The following is a 13,438-nucleotide window of genomic DNA, read 5'->3' as shown; positions in this document are numbered from 1 at the left end:
CTGCAGCAAATGCTGGCGAGGATGTGGAGAAAGAGGAACACTCCTCTATTGTTGGTGGGATTACAGGCTGGTACAACCATTCTGAAAATCAGTCTGGAGGTTCTTCAGAAAATTAGACATTGAACTACCTGAGGACCCAGCTATACCTCTCTTGGGCACATACCCGAAAGATACTCCAACATATAACAAAGACACATGCTCCACTATGTTCATAGCAACCTTATTTATAATAGCCAGAAGCTGGAAAGAACCCAGATGCCCTTCAACAGGGGAATGGATACAGAAAATGTGGTACATCTACACAATGGAATATTACTCAGCTATCAAAAACAATGACTTTATGAAATTCATAGGCAAATGGTTGGAACTGGAAAATATCATCCTGAGTGAGGTAACCTAATCACAGAAAAACACACATGGTATGCACTCATTGATAAGTGGCTATTAGCCCAAATGCTTGAATTACCCTAGATGCACAGAACACATGAAACTCAAGAAGGATGACCAAAATGTGAACGCTTCATTCCTTCTTTAAAAGGGGAACAAGAATACCCTTGGCAGGGAATAGAGAGGCAACGTTTAGAACAGAGGCAGAAGGAACGCTCATTCAGAGCCTGCCCCACATGTGGCCCATACATATACAGTCACCCAATTAGACAAGACGGATGAAGCAAAGAAGTGCAGGCCGACAGGAGCCGGATGTAGATCTCTCCTGAGAGGCACAGCCAGAATACAGCAAATACATAGGCGAATGCCAGCAGCAAACCACTGAACTGAGAACGGGACCCCCATTGAAGGAATTAGAGAAAGGACTGAAAGAGCTTGAAGGGGCTCGAGACCCCATATGAACAACAATGCCAAGCAACCAGAGCTTCCAGGGACTAAGCCACTACCCAAAGACTATACATGGACTTACCCTGGGCTCCAACTGCATAGGTAGCAATGAATAGCCTAGTAAGGGCACCAGTGGAACGGGAAGCCCTGGGTCCTGCCAAGGCTGGAGACCTAGTGAATGGGATTCTTTGGGGGAAAGAGGTAATGGGGGAATGATTGGAAGGGGAACACCCATATAGAATTGGGGGGGAATGTTGGCATGGAAACCAGGAAAGGGAATAACATTTGAAATGTAAATAAGAAATAACCAATTTAATAAAGATGGAAAAAAAGATTTATCATTTTAATTGTTTTAAGAGTGTAATTCAGTGGCAGTAAGATGTTCTTACTGTTCAACTGTCACCACTATCCACTTGCAGATCTTTTTCATCATGTCCTACTACTTTGGTGGTGAATACAGAAGATGGTTTGCAACAAATGCTAGGCCCAGATGGCCAAAAAGTGCCACTCTATGAGGACAACCATGACTACTTCACACCCAGCAGTCAGGCCCTGGCTACCATATACTTCTTAAACTATAAGAGACTAGAATGATGTTCATTTTTTTTTCTATTATCTAAATAAGGCAGACATTATTTATTCTTCCTGGGCTGAAACAAAACAGGACAAGAACATTAACTACATGCCTCCAGGATTGTTGCAATCTCAGCTATGAGGGTTCTGCTGGTTCTCATAACCAAAAACATCAGTTTCCCACTGCTCAGGCCACCAGAGTCCCACCTACAACTGACTGGAAATGAAGAATCCAAGGGGCCCAGTCTTAGGCTGGTCTGGCTCACAGCCCTCAGAGCCTGATTCTGATGATTGCACTGCTGTCTCTTCCTAGGACAGCATCTCCATGTGATAGGAAGTTCTGGCAAGTCAGTCCTTATGTCCCTACAGTGAAGAGGACCTCAAATCCTGAAGCTCATCTTCCTCTTGCCAGTTTTCCCAGTGATTCTATGTGTACTGTATCACTGACTCCAGACCAGCATCTAAAGCTTATATTCCCAAACACCTTGACATTTGAATCACCTGGAAGCCCTGCTTATGGCAACACATATGGCAAGTCCACATGCTTACACTGCCGGATTCGAGTATTGTGGGTGGGGCCTGAGAAATGGTATCTCTGACAAGTTCCCAGTAGATGCTGATGCTATCGATCTTAAGGCCATGTTTGGAAACTCTATACTCTATCTTTACACAAGTTATCAGCCAACCCTGGTCTATCTACTTGTCATGATATCATCAAACTGAAGTCTGAAGGGAAAGAAAAGGACAGTTAACTGAGAGCGCCAATGAGTACCTCCATACCAGAGGGGACCACACACATGCTGCAATAAGGAAAGTGAGCCTGGCACTAATACCAACCAGAAAGCATGAAGGCTAGAGCAGTCTATACAGACAATGCCAGTGAGCGTAGGCTGAAAGTACTGTGTAATTATCAGCTTTGGAAGTTGAGTCTTTACTTCTTTTTTCTTTTTTTTTTTTTTTGGTTCTTTTTTTTGGAGCTGGGGACCGAACCCAGGGCCTTGCGCTTCCTAGGTAAGCGCTCTACCACTGAGCTAAATCCCCAGCCCTGAGTCTTTACTTCTTATACATGTATATAAATGCTATTTCAAATTTACTTGGATTAATAGTCAAATTAGCATGTATTTTATGGACACTGACATAATTGACATGAGGTAAATAATGAGGAGAAACTTTTAAATTACCTCTGAAAGACACTTTAGTTTGGTGTTATAAGAACTGCGACATAAAATAAGCAGCAGACGTATCACTCACACATGAATGAACAATAGCCTTGCTTACTGGGTCTGACTTACCTGGGCAATAGTGATGGCTTGTTGTGGGTAATAGACAGAGGCACCTAACCCCATGAAGAAAGGAGGATACACCAGCTTCTTTATTTTTGAACCTAATCAATAAAAAGTGGTATATACCATCAGAAGATTTGACATTCTTACTCTCACAATTTACTTTATACTCTTAATGCCAAGCACAGTACCGTTGACTCTAAATTGAGATATTACTTAAGAGTACATACAACAAAATGAATTGCTACTTTACAGCTTTGCAATATAATTCATACATTTCACCCACTTAAAGTACAAAAGGTGACTTTTAATATGTTCATAAAGCTGGGTAACCATCACCATGGTAAAGTATATTATTCTCAAAAGAAACCCCCATTCTTTGAGGGTAAAGCGATTCTGCGTCTCTGCCTCTCTGCCTCTGGCTCTGCCTCTCTGCCTCTGCCTCTGCCTCTGCCTCTGCCTCTGTCTCTCTGTCTCTTTGCCTTTCTGTCTCTGTGTCTGCCTCTTTGACTCTGCCTCTGCCTCTGTCTCTCTGTCTGTCTCTCTGCCTCTCTGCCTCTGTCTCTGCCTCTGTCTCTGCCTCTGCCTCTCTGCCTCTGCCTGTCTGTCTCTCTGCCTATCTGTCTCTCTGCCTATCTGTCTCTCTGCCTCTGCATCTGCCCCTGCCTCTCTGTCTCTGCCTCTGCCTCTGTGTCTGCCTCTTTGTCTCTCTTCTTCTGCCTCTGCCTCTCTGTCTCTCTGTCCCTGCCTCTGCATCTGCGTCTTTCTCTGCCTCTGCCTCTGCCTCTGCCTCTGCCTCTCTGTCTCTCTGCCTTTCTGTCTCTCTGCCTCTGACTCTGCCTCTGCCTCTGTCTCTGACTCTCTGTCTCTCTGTCTCTGCATCTGCTTCTGCCTCTGTATCTCTGTCTCTGCCTCTGCCTCTGCGTCTCTCTCTGCCTCTGCCTCTGTCTCTCTGCCTCTCGGTCTCTCTGTCTCTGCCTCTGCCTCTATCTCTCTGCCTCTGCCTCTCTGTCTCTGTCTTTCATCTCTCTGTCTCTGCCTCTCTGCCTCTAACTCTCTGCTTCTGCCTCTGCCTCTCTGTCTCTCTGTCTCTGCCTCTGCTTCTCCCTCTGCCTCTGCCTCTGTCTCTCTGCCTCTCTGTCTCCCTGTCTCTGTCTCTCAATCTCTCTGCTTCTGCCTCTACCTATTTGCCTATCTGCCCTACCTCGGCCTCTGTCTCTCTGCCTCTGCCTCTGTGACTCAGCCTCTGCCTCTGTCTCTGCCTCTCTGTGTCTCTGCCTCTGCTTCTGTCTCTGCCTCTCTGTCTCTGCCTCTCTGCCGCTGCCTCTGCCTCTCTGTGTCTCTGCCTCTATGTTTCTTTCTCTGACCCTCTGCTTCTACCTCTGCCTCTAACTCTGACTGTCTGTCTTTGGCTCTCTGCCTCTCTGACTCTGCCTATCTGTCTCTCTGCCTCTCTGTCTCTCTGCTCTACATCTGCCTCTGCCTCTGCCTCTCTGCCTCTCTATCTCTGCATCTGTCTCTCTGTCTCTGCCTCTCTGCCTCTACGTCTGTGCCTCTGCCTCTGCCTCTCTGTCACTCTACCTCTGCATCTGCCTCTCCCTCTCTGTCTCTCTGCCTCTGCCTCTGCCTCTCTGACTCTGTCTCTGCCTCTGTCTCTCTGTCTCTCTATCTCTGACTTTGCCTCTGCGTCTCCCTCTGCCTCTGCCTCTCGGTCTCTCTGCCTCTGCCTCTGAATCTGCCTCTCTGTATCTCTACCTCGGCCTCTGCCTCTGCCTCTCTGTCTCTCCGTCTCCGCCTCTGCCTCTGCCTCTCTGTCTCTGTGTCTCGGCCTCTCTGTTTCTTTCTCTGACCCTCTGCTTCTACCTCTGCCTCTACCTCTCTGTCTCCCTGCCTCTGCCTCTGCCTCTGCCTCTGCACTCTGCCTCTGCCTCTGTCTCTATGCCTCTGTCTCCCTGCAACTGCCTCTGCCTCTGCCTCTCTGCCTCTGCCTCTCTGTGTCTCTGCCTCTGCCTCAGTCTCTGCCTCTCGGTGTCTCTACCTCTATGCCTCTGCCTCTGCCTCTCTGTGTCTCTGCCTCTCTGTTTCTTTCTCTGACCCTCTGCTTCTAAATCTGCCTCTACCTCTCTGTCTCTGTCTCTGCCTCTCTGTCTCTCTGTATCTGCCTCTCTGCCTCTCGGCTTCTCTCCCTCTGCCTCTGTCTCTGCCTCTGCCTCTCTGTCTCTCTGTCTCTGCCTCTGCCTCTGCCTCTGCATCTCTCTCTGCCTCTGCCTCAGTATCTCTCCCTCTCGGTCTCTGTCTCTGCCTCTGCCTCTGCCTCTGTCTCTCTGCTTCTGCCTCTCTGCCTCTGCCTCTGCCTCTGTCTATCTGCCTCCCTGCCTCTGCCTCTCTGCCTCTGTCTCTGCCTCTGTCTATCTGTCTCTCTGTCTCTGCCTCTCTGCCTCTGCCTCTGCCTCTCTGTCTCTCTGTCTCTACCTCTGCCTCTGCCTCAGCCTCTGCCTCTCTGTCTCTCTGCCTCTGCCTCTCTACCTCTGCCTCTGCCTCTGCCTCTCTGCCTCGACCTCTCTGCCTTTCTGTCTCTCTGCCTCTCTGTCTATGCCTCTCTGCCTATGCCTCTGCCTCTGCACTCTGCCTCTGCTCTGCCTCTGCCTCTGTCTCTCTGTCACTCTGCCTCTGTCTCTCTGCCTCTGCCTCTGCCTCTGCCTCTCTGCCTCTCTGCCTCAGCCTCTCTGCCTCTGCCTCTACCTCTGCCTCTTTGCCTCGGCCTGTCTGCCTCTCTGCCTCTGCCTCTCTGTCTCTCTAGCTCTCTGTCTCTGCTCTCTGACTATGCCTCTGTCTCTCTGTCTCTATGTCATTGCCTATGCCTCTGTCTGTCTCTACTTCTGCCTCTGCATCTCCCTCTGCCTCTGCCTCTCTGCCTCTATGCCTCTGCCTCTGCCTCTTCCTCTCTGTTTCTCTGTCTCTGCCTCTGCCTCTGCCTCTCTTTCTGTCTCTGCCTCTGCCTCTGCGTCTCTCTCTGCCTCTGCCTCGGTCACTCTACCTCTCTCTCTCTGCCTCTGTCTCTCTGCCTCTGCCTCTGCCTCTCTGTCTCTCGGGCTCTGCCTCTGCATCTGCGTCTCTCTCTGCCTCTGCCTCTCTGTCTCTCTGTCTCTACCTCTGCCTCTCTGCCTATCTGCCTCTGCCTCTACCTCTCTGCCTCTGCCTCTCTGTGTCTCTCCCTCTGCTTCTGTCTCTGCCTCTCTGTGTCTCTGCCTCTCTCCCTCTGCCTCTGCCTCTTTGTATGTCTGCCTCTCTGTTTCTTTCTCTGACCCTCTGCTTCTACCTTTGCCTCTACCTCTCTGTCTCAATGTCACTGCCTCTCTGCCTCTCTGCCTCTGCCTCTCTCTCTCCATCTGCCTCTCTGTCTCTATGTCTCTGCCTCTGACTCTACCTCTGTCTCTCTGTCTCTGCTTCTGCCTCTGCGTTTCTCTCTGCCTCTGCCTCTGTCTCTCTGCCTCTTGGTCTCTCTGTCTCTGCCTCTGCCTCTGCCTCTCTGTCTCTCTGTCTCTGCCTCTGCCTCTGCCTCTGCCTCTGTCTCTCTGTCTCTGCCTCTGCCTCTGCCTCTCTGTCTCTCTGTCTCTGCCTCTGGCTCTGCCTCTGCCTCAGCCTCTACCGTTCTGTCTCTCTGCCAATGCTTCTCTGTTTCTCTGCCTCTGCCTCTGCCTCTTTGCCTCGGCCTGTCTGCCGCTCTGCCTCTGCCTCTCTGTCTCTCTGCCTCTCTGCCTATGCCTCTCCCTCTGCCTGTCTGCCTGTGCTCTATGTCTGCCTCTGCCTCTGTCTCTCTGTCTCTCTGACTCTCAGCGTCTGTCTCTCTGCCTCTGCCTCTGTCTCTCTGCCTCTATGCCTCAGCCTCTCCCTCTGCCTCTGCCTCTCTGTCTCTCTGCCTCTCTGCCTATGCCTCTCCCTCTGCCTGTCTGCCTGTGCTCTATGTCTGCCTCTGCCTCTGTCTCTCTGTCTCTCTGACTCTCAGCGTCTGTCTCTCTGCCTCTGCCTCTGTCTCTCTGCCTCTATGCCTCAGCCTCTCCCTCTGCCTCTGCCTCTCTGTCTCTCTGCCTCTGTCTATGCCTCTCACTCTGCCTCTGTCTCTGCCTCTCTTTCTCTATACCTCTGCCTCTGCCTCTCTGTCTCTCTGTCTCTGCCTCTGCCTATGTGACTCTCTCTGCCTCTGCCTCTGCCTCTCTGTCACTCTGCCTCTCCCTCTCTGCCTCTGCCTCTGACTCTTGTCTCTGCCTCTGCCTCTCTAGGTCTGCCTCTGCCCTTCTGCCTCTGCCTCTGCCTCTGCCTCTCTGCTTCTACCTCTCAGACTCACTGCCTCGCTGTCTCTCTGTCCCTCTGCCTCTCTGTCTCTGCCTCTGTGCCTCTGCCGCTCTGCCTCTCTGCCTCGGCCTCTGTCTCTGTCTCTCTGTCTCTCTGTCTCTGCCTCTGCCTCTCTGTTTCTCTGTCTCTGCCTCTGCCTCTCTGTCTCTCTGCCTCTGCCTCTGGCTCTGCCTCTGTCTCTCCACCTCTGCCTCTGCCTCTCTGTCTCTCTGTCTCTGCCTATTCTTCTGGGTCTCTCTCTGCCTCTGCCTCTCTGCCTATGCCTCTGCCTTTGACTCTCTGTCTCTCTGTCTCTAGGTCTCTGCCTCTCTGTCTCCCTGCCTCTGTCTCTGCCTCTCTGCCTATGCCTCTGCCTCTGTCTCTCTGTCTCTAGGTCTCTGCCTCTCTGTCTCTCTGCCTCTGCCTCTGCTTCTGCCTCTCTGCCTCTGTCTCTCTGTATCTCCGCCTCTGCCTCTGTCTCTGCCTCTCTGTGTCTCTGCCTCTCTGCCTCTGCCTCTAGCTCTCTGTGTCTCTGCCTCTCTGTTTCTTTCTGACCCTCTGATTCTACCTCTGCCTCTACCTCTCTGTCTCTCTGTCTCTGCCTCTCTGCCTCTGCCTCTCTGCCTCTCAGTCTCTCTGTCTCTGCCTCTGACTCTCTGCCTCTGCTTCTGCCTCTCTGACTCTATCTCTGCCTCTGCCTCTCTGCCTCTGTCTCTCTGTCTCTCTGCCTCTGTCTCTAGCTCTGCCTCTGCCTCTGTCTCTGCCTCTGTCTCTCTGTCTCTATGTCTCTGCCTCTGCCTCTGTCTCTCTACTCTGCGTCTCCCTCTGTCTCTGCCTCTCTGCATCTGCCTCTCTGCCTTTATGCCTCTGCCTCTGCCTCTCTGCCACTGCCTCTGCCTCTTCCTCTGCCTCTCTGCCTCTCTCTCTGCATCTGCCTCTCTGTCTCTCTGTCTCTGCCTCTGCCTCTGCCTCAACCTCTCTGTCTCTCTGTCTCTGCCTCTGCCTCTGCCTCTAGCTCTCTGTCCCTCCGTCTCTGCCTATGCCTCTGCGTCTCTCTCTGACTCTGCCTCTGTCACTCTACCTCTCTCTCTCTGCCTCTATTTCTCTGCCTCTGCTTCTTTCTCTCTGTCTCTCTGCTTCTGCCTCTGCCTCTCTGTCTCTCGGGCTCTGCCTCTGCATCTGTCTCTCTGCCTCTCTGTCTCTCTGTCTCTGCCTCTGCCTCTCTGCCTATCTGCCCTGCCTCTGCCTCTGCCTCTACTTCTCTGCCTCTGCCTCTCTGTGTCTCTCCTTCTGATTCTATCTCTGCCTCTCTGTGTCTCTGCCTCTCTCCCTCTGCCTCTGCCTCTTTGTGTCGCTGCCTCTGTTTCTTTCTCTGACTCTCTGCTTCGACCTCTGCCTCTACCTCTCTGTCTCTCTGTCTCTGCCTCTCTGTCTCTCTGTCTCTGCGTTGCATCTCTGCCTCTGTCTCTCCATCTGCCTCTCTGTCTATATGTCTCTGCCTATGCGTCTGCCTCTGTCTCTCTGCTTCTGCCTCTATGCCTCTCCGTATCTGCCTCTGTCTCTCTGTCTCTGCCTCTGCCTCTGCCTCTCTGTGTCCCTGTCTCTGTCTCTGCCTCTGGCTCTGCCTCTGCCTCAGCCTCTACCTTACTGTCTCTCTGACAATGCCTCTCTGTTTCTCTGACTCTTCCTCTGCCTCGGCCTCTCTGCCTCGGCCTGTCTGCCTCTGCCTCTGCCTCTTTGCCTCGGCCTGTCTGCCTCTCTGCCTCTGCCTCTCTGTCGCTCTGTCTCTCTGCCTCTCTGCCTATGCCTCTGCCTCTTCCTGTCTGCCTGTGCTCTACCTCTGCCTCTCTGTCTCTCTGTCTCTGCCTCTACTTCTGCGTCTCTCTCTGCCTCTGTCTCTGTCACTCTACCTCTCTCTCTGCCTCTGTCTCTCTGTCTCTGCCTCTCTGTCTCTCTGTCTCTCTGCTTCTGCCTCTGCCTCTCTGTCTCTGCCTCTGCCTCTGCATCTCTCTCTGCCTCTGTCTCTCTGCCTCTCTGTCTCTCTGTCTCTCTACCTGTGCCTCTGCCTCTGTCTCTCTGTCTCTATGTCTCTGCTTCTGCCTCTGCCTCTCTGTCTCCCTGTCTCTGCCTCTGCCTCTGCGTCGCTCTCTGCCTCTGTCTCTCTCACTCTACCTCTCTCTCTCTGCCTCTGTCTCTCTGCCTCTGCCTCTCTGTCTCTCTGTCTCTCTGCTTCTGCCTCTGCCTCTCTGTCTCTCTGTCTCTGCCTCTGCATCGGCGTCTCTCTCTGCCTCTGTCTCTCTGCCTCTCTGTCTCTCTGTCTCTGCCTCTGCCTCTGCCTCTACCTCTCTGTGTCTCTGCCTCTCTATTTCTTTCTCTGACCCTCTGCTTCTACCTCTGCCTCTACCTCTGCCTCTACCTCTCTGTCTCTCTGTCTCTCTGTCTCTGCCTCTCTGTCTCTGTCTCTGCCTCTGCCTCTGTCTCTCTGTCTCTGCCTCTGCCTCTGCATCTCTCTCTGCCTCTGCCTCTGTCTCTCTGCCTCTCAGTCTCTCTGTGTCGGCCTCTGCCTCTGCCTCTGCCTCTTCCTGTCTGCCTGTGCTCTACCTCTGCCTCTCTGTCTCTCTGTCTCTGCCTCTACTTCTGCGTCTCTCTCTGCCTCTGTCTCTGTCACTCTACCTCTCTCTCTGCCTCTGTCTCTCTGTCTCTGCCTCTGCCTCTCTGTCTCTCTGTCTCTCTGCTTCTGCCTCTGCCTTTGCATCTCTCTCTGCCTCTGTCTCTCTGCCTCTCTGTCTCTCTGTCTCTCTACCTGTGCCTCTGCCTCTGTCTCTCTGTCTCTATGTCTCTGCTTCTGCCTCTGCCTCTCTGTCTCTCTGTCTCTGCCTCTGCCTCTGCGTCGCTCTCTGCCTCTGTCTCTCTCTACCTCTCTCTCTCTCTGCCTCTGTCTCTCTGCCTCTGCCTCTCTGTCTCTAGGTCTCTCTGCTTCTGCCTCTGCCTCTCTGTCTCTCTGTCTCTGCCTCTGCATCGGCGTCTCTCTCTGCCTCTGTCTCTCTGCCTCTCTGTCTCTCTGTCTCTGCCTCTGCCTCTGCCTCTACCTCTCTGTGTCTCTGCCTCTCTATTTCTTTCTCTGACCCTCTGCTTCTACCTCTGCCTCTACCTCTGCCTCTACCTCTCTGTCTCTCTGTCTCTCTGTCTCTGCCTCTCTGTCTCTGTCTCTGCCTCTGCCTCTGTCTCTCTGTCTCTGCCTCTGCCTCTGCATCTCTCTCTGCCTCTGCCTCTGTCTCTCTGCCTCTCAGTCTCTCTGTGTCGGCCTCTGCCTCTGCCTCTGTCTCTCTGCCTCTGCCTCTTTGGCTCTCTGTTTCTGCCTCTGTCTCTCTGTCTCTCTGTCTCTGCCTCTCTGTCTCTGTCTCTGCCTCTGCCTCTGTCTCTCTGCCTCTACCTCTGCCTCTGCGTCTCTCTCTGCCTCTGCCTCTGCATCTGTCTCTGTCTCTGTCTATCTGTCTCTCTGTTTCTGCCTCTCTGCCTCTGCCTCTCTGTCTCTCTGTCTATGCCTCTCTGCCTCTGCCTCTCTGCCTCTGCTCTACCTCTGCCTCGGTCTCTCTGTCTCTATGCCTCTGCCTCTGCCTCTATGTCTCTCTGTCTCTTTGCCTCTGCGTCTGCTTCTGCCTCTCTGTCTCTCTGCCTCCGTCTCTAGCTCTGCCTCTGCCTCTGCCTCTGTCTCTGCCTATGTCTCTCTGTCTCTATGTCTCTCCCTCTACCTCTGCCTCTGTCTCTCTGTCTCTGCCTCTGCGTCTCCCTCTGCCTCTGCTCCTCTGCCTCTGCCTCTCTGCCTGTGCCTCTCTGCCTCTATGCCTCTGCCTCTGCGTCTCTCTCTGCCTCTGCCTCTGCATCTGTCTCTGTCTCTGTCTATCTGTCTCTCTGTTTCTGCCTCTCTGCCTCTGCCTCTCTGTCTCTCTGTCTCTGCCTCTCTGTCTCTCTGCCTCTCTGTCTATGCCTCTCTGCCTCTGCCTCTCTGCCTCTGCTCTACCTCTGCCTCGGTCTCTCTGTCTCTATGCCTCTGCCTCTGCCTCTATGTCTCTCTGTCTCATTGCCTCTGCGTCTGCCTCTGCCTCTCTGTCTCTCTGCCTCCGTCTCTAGCTCTGCCTCTGCCTCTGCCTCTGTCTCTGCCTATGTCTCTCTGTCTCTATGTCTCTCCCTCTAACCCTGCCTCTGTCTCTCTGTCTCTGCCTCTGCGTCTCCCTCTGCCTCTGCTCCTCTGCCTCTGCCTCTCTGCCTGTGCCTCTCTGCCTCTATGCCTCTGCCTCTGCCTCTGCATCTGCCTCTTCATCTGCCTCTCTGCATCCGCCTCTGCATCTGCCTCTCTGTCTCTCTACCTGTGCTTCTGCCTCTGCCTCTCTGTCTCTCTGTCTCTGCCTCTGCCTCTGCCTCTCTGTCTCTCTGTCTCTGCCTCTACTTCTGCGTCTCTCTCTCTGCCTCTGTCTCTGTCACTCTACCTCTCTCTCTGCCTCTGTCTCTCTGTCTCTGCCTCTGCCTCTCTGTCTCTCTGTCTCTCTGCTTCTGCCTCTGCCTCTCTGTCTCTGCCTCTGCCTCTGCATCTCTCTCTGCCTCTGTCTCTCTGCCTCTCTGTCTCTCTGTCTCTCTACCTGTGCCTCTGCCTCTGCCTCTCTGTCTCTCTGTCTCTGCCTCTACCTCTGCCTCTCTGTCTCTGCCTCTACTTCTGCGTCTCTCTCTCTGCCTCTGTCTCTGTCACTCTACCTCTCTCTCTGCCTCTGTCTCTCTGTCTCTGCCTCTGCCTCTCTGTCTCTCTGTCTCTCTGCTTCTGCCTCTGCCTCTCTGTCTCTGCCTCTGCCTCTGCATCTCTCTCTGCCTCTGTCTCTCTGCCTCTCTGTCTCTCTGTCTCTGCCTCTGCCTCTCTGCCTCGGTCTCTCTGTGTCTCTGTCTCTGCCTCTGTCGCTGCCTCTCTGTGTCTCTGCCTCTCTGTTTCTTTCTCTGATCCTCTGCTTCTACATCTGCCTCTACCTCTCTGTCTCACTGTCACTGCCTCTCTGTCTCGGTCTCTGTCTCTGCCTCTGCCTCTGCCTCTGTCTCTCTGTCTCTGCCTCTGCCTCTGCGTCTCTCTGCCTCTGCCTCTGCCTCTGCCTCTGCCTCTGCCTCTCTGCCTGTCTGTTTCTGCCTCTGTCTCTCTATCTCTCTGTCCCTGCCTCTGCCTCTGCCTCTGCCTCTCTGCTGCTCTGCCTCTCTGCCTCTCTGTCTCTGCCTCTGCCACTGCCTCTGCCTCTGCCTCTGCCTCTGCCTCTGCCTCTGCCTCTCTGCCTCTTCCTCTGCCTCTCTGCCTCTGTCTCCCTGCGTCTGCTTCTGGCTCTGAATCTGCCTCTGCCTCTCTGCCTCTGCCTCTCTGCCTCTGCCTCTGCCTCTGCCTCTCTGCCTCGGCTCTGCCTCTCTGCCTACGCCTCGGCCTCTGCCTCTCTGCCTCGGTTCTGCCTCTGCCTCTGCCTCTGCCTCTGCCTCTGCCTCTGCCTCTGCCTCTGCCTCTGCCTCTGCCTCTGCCTCTGCCTCTGCCTCTGCCTCTCTGTCTCTCTGCCTCTGTCTCTGCCTCTGACTCTGTCTCTGCCTCTGCCTCTGCCTCTGCATCTCTCTCTGCCTCTGTCTCTCTGCCTCTCTGTCTCTCTGTCTCTGCCTCTGCCTCTCTGCCTCGGTCTCTCTGTGTCTCTGTCTCTGCCTCTGTCGCTGCCTCTCTGTGTCTCTGCCTCTCTGTTTCTTTCTCTGATCCTCTGCTTCTACGTCTGCCTCTACCTCTCTGTCTCTCTGTCACTGCCTCTCTGTCTCGGTCTCTGTCTCTGCCTCTGCCTCTGCCTCTGTCTCTCTGTCTCTGCCTCTGCCTCTGCGTCTCTCTGCCTCTGCCTCTGCCTCTGCCTCTCTGCCTGTCTGTTTCTGCCTCTGTCTCTCTATCTCTCTGTCCCTGCCTCTGCCTCTGCCTCTGCCTCTGCCGCTCTGCCTCTCTGCCTCTCTGTCTCTGCCTCTGCCACTGCCTCTGCCTCTGCCTCTGCCTCTGCCTCTCTGCCTCTTCCTCTGCCTCTCTGCCTCTGTCTCCCTGCGTCTGCTTCTGGCTCTGAATCTGCCTCTGCCTCTCTGCCTCCGCCTCTCTGCCTCTGCCTCTGCCTCTGCCTCTCTGCCTCGGCCTGTCTGCCTCTCTGCCTATGCCTCGGCCTCTGCCTCTCTGCCTCGGTTCTGCCTCTGCCTCTGCCTCTGCCTCTGCCTCTGCCTCTGCCTCTGCCTCTGCCTCTGCCTCTCCCTCTGCCTCTGCCTCTCCCTCTGCCTCTGCCTCTCTGTCTCTCTGCCTCTGTCTCTGCCTCTGACTCTGTCTCTGCCTCTGCCTCTCTGTCTCTCTACCTTTGCCTCTGCCTCTGCCTCTCTGTCTCTCT

At 53.9% G+C, this 13,438-nt stretch overlaps 1 protein-coding gene across 3 annotated transcripts in view; it reads right to left on the bottom strand.

Annotated features, from left to right (window-relative positions):
• Apoo (apolipoprotein O) overlaps positions 1–13,438 on the bottom strand; it is a 104,961-nt gene that overhangs the window by 30,037 nt on the left and 61,486 nt on the right. For 2 of the 3 annotated variants that reach the window (NM_001199178.1, XM_039099893.2), the window contains one exon: positions 2,700–2,791. In NM_001199178.1, coding sequence (NP_001186107.1) covers positions 2,700–2,791 — 92 coding nt within the window. Of the gene's footprint in view, positions 1–2,699; positions 2,792–13,438 lie in introns of those variants that run through there. The other variant, XM_039099895.1, reaches the window with a different exon arrangement.

Source organism: Rattus norvegicus, chromosome X (assembly GCF_036323735.1).
Source record: "Rattus norvegicus strain BN/NHsdMcwi chromosome X, GRCr8, whole genome shotgun sequence".
Lineage (NCBI taxonomy): Eukaryota > Metazoa > Chordata > Mammalia > Rodentia > Muridae > Rattus > Rattus norvegicus.
This window is presented reverse-complemented; position numbering and strand designations above follow the sequence as displayed.